Below are 7,185 nucleotides of genomic sequence, written 5' to 3' on the forward strand. Positions count from 1 at the left end.
ACACACACACACACACAGATAGACATTCAGAGAGAGAGAAAGAAAGACAGAGAAGAAAGTTAGAATGAAAAAAGAAAGAAGGAAAGAAAGAAAAAATGAGAGAAAATTAGATTGAAAAAAAGGATAAAAAGAAAATGAAAGAAAATGAGAAAAAAGAAAAAGAAAAAAAAGGAAAACAAATAGAACACACACACACACACACACACACACACACACACACACACACACACACACACACATATACACATAACCCATATACACACACACACACAGCTACAAACACACATACACAAACACACACACTCACTAGTATACACACACCCATACCCTTCACACACACACACACACACACACGCAACCCCCCCCACCCCACCCCCACCCCCCATCATCACTATACCCCAACCAGGAGCACCCCAATCAAAGCCCCTACTCTCTTACACCCATGCCTGGCTATGACCCACCTCCCACTACCCCCATCAACCCCCTCCTCACCCCCCTCCGTCAGCCAATCAGTGCGCAGTAAGACCTCCTGCGTCAATTTACCCATAGCGAGTTGGTCGAGCAGGATCTCCTCTTTGTGAATCCGTATAAGCTCTCTCACGATGCAGAGTTTGATGTGGGTGGCGTCGAGGGGCAGGAAGGGGATGACGGTGATGATGTCTGTGGTGGAGGTGGTGGTGGTGATGATTCTGGTGAGCTCTGGGTGTGTGTGGAGGAGGTGGTGATGAAGTAGCTGCTGGTGGTGGTTTGCGGTCTTTTCCGATTCTGTTTCGTCGTTAAAATTCACTTCCGTTCCTGTTTTTTCCTTTAATTCATCTTTTTTGTGGTGTAATTCTTCTTCCGCTTCTATTTCTTGGTCTAATTCATCTTTCCTGTGGTTTAAATCTTCTTCTAATCCCTTTCTTTGTTTTAAATTCCCTGTTTCCTGGTTTAAATCCCCTTCTAATCCTCCTCTTTGGTTTAGATTCTCTCCTAGTCCTCCTCCTTGGTCTAAATCCCCTCCATTCTGGTTCAAATCCTCTATTCTTTGGTTTAAATCCATCTTGATCCCTTCTATGTGGTTCTGATTCCTTCCTCCTCCTTCTTCTCTGTACCCTAAAACCGTCTCCGATTCTCTTCTTTGGTTTAAATCCTCTTGTGCGTCTTGTATGAGGTTCTGATGCCTTTCTGGCCCTATTCTTTGGTTTAAATCCCCTTCTGTTTCTCCAATGTGGTTTTGATTCTTTTCTGGTACTCTTCCCTGGTTGAATTCCATATCCGAACCTCTTCTCTCCCTCAAATCCCTTTCAGACTCCCGATCCTGTTGCTGCCCCCACTCCGATCCCCTTACATGGCGTTCAACTCTCTCCCCACCCCCTCGGAAGTGCTCCCAGACCTCCCGAGCCCCTACCGTCCCACTCAACACCACTAAAACCTTGCTAACATTCCCTCTCGTCGCCTCAAGCCCACTCAACCCTTTTAGAAGAGAGTCGAGAATGGCGAGTGGAATCTGGGCATCCTCCCTCTCATCCCACCCATCTATTATGACGAGGTTAGGCCCACAGGGGTCAAGGGAGGTCAGAAGCTTGCCCACTCGGTCCTGAATCCCCTCTGGAGTATGCGGAAGGAAGTGCGAGAGAAGGGATTGGATTCTAAACGTTCGCCGTAGGACACTTCGCAGGATATTTATAGTGAGAGTTTTTCCGCTCCCCTCCCATCCGGCGAACCATAGCACCATAGTCCGCTGGGTTGCCGAGGTCGCGAACACCCCTAGGCTATGGGTTAAGGCCTCTATAGCCTCACTCTGCCCCACGAGGTTCTTCCGTAACTGAGTCCGAAATTCATTTAGTGGAAGCGCGAGTTTCGGTTGATCGGTGCAGGTTGTGGTGATGGTTGTGGTGAGGTGTGAGGGGTCGAGGGTCAGTAGGCAGAGCAGGACGGTTGTGGCCAGTGAGCAGGATAGCAAGACGCAGCAGGCCCCACGACACCCACGGCGACCTTCTTCAGAGTCTTGTGTGGTGGTTTTGTGTTTTCGTTTGCTGGGGAAAAAATAGGAAAGTGAAAGGAAAGAAAGAAAGGAAGGAAGGAAGAAAAAATTGTCTGACTACTACTACTACTACAGCAACTACTACTACTACTTTTTTTTTTTTTTTTTTTTTAAACAAACGGGCCTCCATCTATTAGAGTTGCGTTGTGAGCGGTATATTCTCTCATATCCTTTCACAAAGCAATTCATTGGCCCCACCCCGCCAATGACTCTGGCCGACAACCATCTTTATTTAATATTACAAACCTTCCTACATATTCCTACTACTACTACTGTTACTACTACTGCTACTACTACTACTACATAAAAGGAGGATATATTTACTTACTTATTCTTACTTTTTACTTAATCTAACCTAATTTAACCTAATCTTAACCATAACCTAACCTAACTTAACCTAACCTTAACCTAACCTAACTTAACCTAACCTAACTTTACCTAACCTAACTTAACTTTACCTAACCTAACTTAACCTAACCTTAACCTAACCTAACTTAACCTAACCTTAACCTAATCTAACATAACTTTGCCTAACCTAACCTTAATTTTAACCTAACCTAACCTTAACCTTAACCTAACCTAACTTAACCTAACCTTAACCTAACTTAACCTAATCATAACTTAACCTAACCTAACCTTAACCAAACCTAACCTAACCTAACCTTCCCTCTCTGTCCCTCCCTTCTGTAATCTTCCCTATTCTCTCTTCCTCTTTCTCCTTCTCTCTCATCGCTTTCACATCCATTTTCTCTTTCTCAGCATCTCTCTACCTGACTCGTCTCTTATAACAATGGAAATAAAAATTAAATTCATCCTTTCTATCTTTTTGTGTGTGTGTGTGTGTGTGTGTGTGTGTGTGTGTGTGTGTGTGTGTGTGTGTGTGTGTGTGTGTGTGTGTGTGTGTGTGTGTGTGTGTGTGTGTGTGTGTGTGTGTGTGTGTGTGTGTGTGTGTGTGTGTGTGTGTGTGTGTGTGTGAGGAGGAAACAAACTGGAAAGGAAAAGAGGAACTATCTCATTACTTTCTTTTACTCTTTACTCAATTTTTCCGTTTTTTTACTCGCCTATTCTAAGATATCTATTACCCTCCTCCTCTATCAACCCTTAGATGGCTCCCCCTAAAATGAATGGTCTGTATGCCGTCACTTCCAACCTAGGACCATAGCATGAATATATTTACGCCGCATAAGAGGTGTTTTAACTATCATCTATAAATGGATTCTACCGCAGTCTGGAAGGGTTGCTATATTTCTGCCATGCAAAACTGACTGACTGAATTTTGGACCATCTATACGCCTCCGTGGTCTAGTGGTCAGCGTGCCTGGCTTCTACTCCGCGGGCCCAGGTTCGAATCCCGGCCCGGGCAGTCAGCGTGCAGCTCACCCAACTGTTCATCCTCCCTCTCGGGCTGGTCGATAAATGGGTACCTGGGGAAACCCTGGGAAGGTAAACTGTGGTAACCCGGATGTCACACCAATGTCACAGAGATGAGCACCGAGGCCACGCAATCCTACAGCATTTTTTTTTTTTTTTTTTTTACAACAATAGAGACAGCTCAAGGGCACAAAAAAAGGAAACAATAATAAAAGAAGCTCGCTATTCGCTGCTCCTAAACTTTATGCCCCCAACTTTACCTTTGTATATGGCTCCACCTCAATTAGCCATCCCTGGTACCCCCCCTTACCTCGACTCCCTAGTGAGCTTCCGTCCCGGCCGCGGCGAGTCCCGAACAAGGGCGGCAGCGGTGTCTGTAGCGGTGGTCCAGGGCTCGGCGGAGATGGAGCGGAGGAGCGGCTTGCGGCGGGGGCGGAGGTGGTGTTGAGGGTGGTGGTGGTGGTGTTGAGGGTAGTGGTATTCTGTGCCCCAGGGGAGGGTGGGGGTACCAGCTCGCTTCACAGGCACCTCCACCACCTCCTCCTCTTCCTCTGCGGAGTCCAACGTCAATCTCCCACTGCAAGAAAAAAGTGAGGTGGTGATGTGTGGTGTTGAAGGTAGTGGTGTTGAGGGTGGTGGTGTTGGTAGTGATGATCTGTGCACCTCCACTACCTCCTCCTCCTCTGTGGAATCTAATGTCAACCTCCCACTGAAAAAAAAAAAAAAAAAAAAAAAAAAAAAAAAGGTGGCTCAGATGACATGATTAAAGTGTGGAAAATATTTAATGGATTCTCACCTGTCTGCCCATCTGATGTTTTCCAACTAGTGGGAGGACCCAAGCCCATGCATTTAAAATATTTCATCAACGTATTCATGTTGAGTTACGCAAAAGATTTTTCTCTAATAGGGTCATCAATCTTTGGAAAGCTCTACCTCCCTCAGTTGTGTCAGCACCGAGCCTGTCAATGCTTAACCCAGTAGCAGCGACGGGTCAAATTTGTGGCTTTACCGTGTAGCAGCAACGGGCCAAATTTGTGCCATGATATAAACCCCCAAAATAGATGATACATAATCTGATCACAAATGCTTTGATATATATTATGAAATGGTTTGTGCGAGTGATGATTTTTTCTAATTTTTCTTGCTTGGAGGGACCATTAAGAAACATGATCCCCGCTGCTACCGGGTTAAGAGATCACTAGCGGCACACCTGCTGGGCGATAAGCTGCATGAATACGAACACCATGGACAATGCCCCTAGTGCTTACAACACACTTTCCATAGCGTTTTAAATCACACATCTCATTATTGTTGAGTCATCTCATATACTGTGGCATGTTGGCATGTTTGGAGCTCCATGCCTGTGGAGCTCATCCTGGTTAAGAAATCCTGGTAGGGTGGTGATGAGTGGTGTTGAATGTAGGGATGGTGTTGATGGTGATGACCCATGCACCTCCACCACCTCCTCTATGGATTGCAAAGTCAACCTCCCACTGCATAAAAAAGGGAGGTGGTGTTGAATGTGGTGGTGGTGTTGATGGTGATGAGTGGTGTTGAATGTGGTGGTGGTGTTGATGGTGATGACCCGTGCACCTCCACCACCTCCTCCTCTGTGGAATGCAAAGTCAACCTCCCACTGCATAAAAAAGGGAGGTAGTGTTGAGTGGTGTTGAATGTGGTGGTGGTGTTGATGGTGATGAGAGGTGTTGAATGTAGTGATGGTGTTGATGGTGATGATCCATGCACTTCCACCACCTCCTCTGTGGAATGCAAAGTCAACCTCCCACTGCATAAAAAAGGGAGGTGGTGTTGAATGTGGTAGTGGTGTTGATGGTGATGAGAGATGTTGAATGTGGTGGTGGTGTTGATGGTGATGAGAGGTGTTGAATGTAGTGATGGTGTTGATGGTGATGATCCATGCACTTCCACCACCTCCTCTGTGGATTGCAAAGTCAACCTCCCACTGCATAAAAAAGGGAGGTGGTGTTGAATGTGGTAGTGGTGTTGATGGTGATGAGAGGTGTTGAATGTAGGGATGGTGTTGATGGTGATGACCCATGCACCTCCACCACCTCCTCTGTGGATTGCAACGTCAACCTCCCACTGCATAAAAAAGGGAGGTGGTGTTGAGTGGTGTTGAATGTGGTGGTGGTGTTGATGGTGATGACCCATGCACCTCCACCACCACCTCCTCTGTGGAATGCAAACTCAAAACCTCCCACTGAAAAAAAAATAAAAAAATGGAGGTGTTGTTGTAAGTAAATAAGTACATAATATAGAGACCTTCGTCCAGAAAAAACCCATAAGTATCTAAGTATAAGTATCATAAGTAAGTGAACATTTAAGGTCTTACATTTCATCCATTATCTTATCCTCTCCTCCTCCTCTTCTTCTTCTTCCTAGGCTTTCCTCCTCTTCTCCTTGATCTTCTTTCCTTTGTATCCTTAATTCCTGTCTTTTCTCTCGTTCTTCCTCTTCTCAACGCGCTCCAGCAGGCAAAGGCATGTTTACATCTTGATTTTGCTCTTGATCTTGATGTCACAGGTGGCTTAAAATTTCTCCCAAGACAGCACGCCTTTGTATCGGCACCTCCTAAAATGAATAAAATAAAGGAAATGAAAATAAAAAAGCAAAGTGTACAGAAAAAAAACAGAGCTCATGGCATAGTAAAGTATATAAGTGTAGGCATTGAAGTATGTAAGTGTGCGTAGTAGAGTTTATAAGTGTGAGGAAGTGTACCGAGGAGGACCTATTTAAGCGATACAAGGCAAAACTGATAAAAAAGAACAAGGTCACGAGAGAGAGAGAGAGAGAGAGAGAGAGAGAGAGAGAGAGAGAGAGAGAGAGAGAGAGAGAGAGAGAGAGAGAGGTAGGCCTATATATATCTCTATGGCTTCAGCAAACTTCCAAAATCTTTCAATATCGAGCAAAATCTTTCCAAGTGGAGAAATTGAATATTCATTACGTAATTTTATAGCTTCAATAATTACAGACACTACAATAATATTATAACAAAGAATATGCTTGACTTTTCCCCTACCGTAAATAAAAGAAAACGGAGACTTTGTAAGTTAGACTCATTACCTTTTATATATAACTCCATTATTTTAAATTTGACCCCAACTATCAGTGTTTTATCTGCCTTATGCGAAAGCTGCGATACATAAGGAATAGAGGAAGTAGAGAAGGGGTCATTTTCTTAGATATTTCCACACCCAAGCACACATTTACCAAGGCTTTCGTAGTAGATTTGGCCATTTTCAGGGGTAGTTTTATGACCCTGGTGGTAGTTTGACCCCTCCTCTGTACCATGAACCTAAAAGAACATATCTGACAAAGCTTTCGCAGGAGATTTGGGCATTTCCAGGGGTAGTTTTATGACCCTGGTGGTAGTGTGACCCTTCCTCTGTACCATGAACTTAAAAGAACATATCTGACAAGGCTTGCGCAGGAGATTTGGGCATTTCCAGGGGTAGTTTTATGACATTGGTGGTAGTGTGACCCTTCTACTGTACTATGAACCTAAAAGAGCATATCTGACAAGGCTTTCGTAGGAGATCTGGGCATTTCCAGGGGTAGTTTTATGACATTGGTGTTAATTTGACCCTTCTGTGCCATGAACCTAAAAGAACATATTTGATAAGGCTTTCGTAGGAGTTTTGGGCATTTCCAGGGGTAGTTTTATGACCCTGGTGGTAGTCTGACCCTTCCTCTGAGAACATATTAAGGGTGGAAAGCCTTTCTTCGTAGGATTTGTTGCGCAAGGAAGGGATCATTTTCGTTGCCCG

General features: G+C 44.7%; 1 protein-coding gene across 1 annotated transcript; it reads right to left on the reverse strand.

Annotated features, from left to right (window-relative positions):
• Positions 1-376: 376 nt before the first annotated feature.
• On the reverse strand, positions 377-5,950 carry LOC126986118 (uncharacterized). The gene is made up of 3 exons (XM_050841842.1): positions 5,751-5,950; positions 3,708-3,974; positions 377-2,018 (listed from the first exon to the last, which is right to left on the reverse strand). Exons 1-3 carry the CDS (start codon positions 5,759-5,761, stop codon positions 392-394), a joined length of 1,905 nt encoding a protein of 634 aa, XP_050697799.1. The 5' UTR covers positions 5,762-5,950; the 3' UTR covers positions 377-391.
• Positions 5,951-7,185: the final 1,235 nt, after the last annotated feature.

The sequence above is a fragment of the Eriocheir sinensis genome, chromosome 61 (assembly GCF_024679095.1).
Source record: "Eriocheir sinensis breed Jianghai 21 chromosome 61, ASM2467909v1, whole genome shotgun sequence".
Taxonomy (NCBI): domain Eukaryota; kingdom Metazoa; phylum Arthropoda; class Malacostraca; order Decapoda; family Varunidae; genus Eriocheir; species Eriocheir sinensis.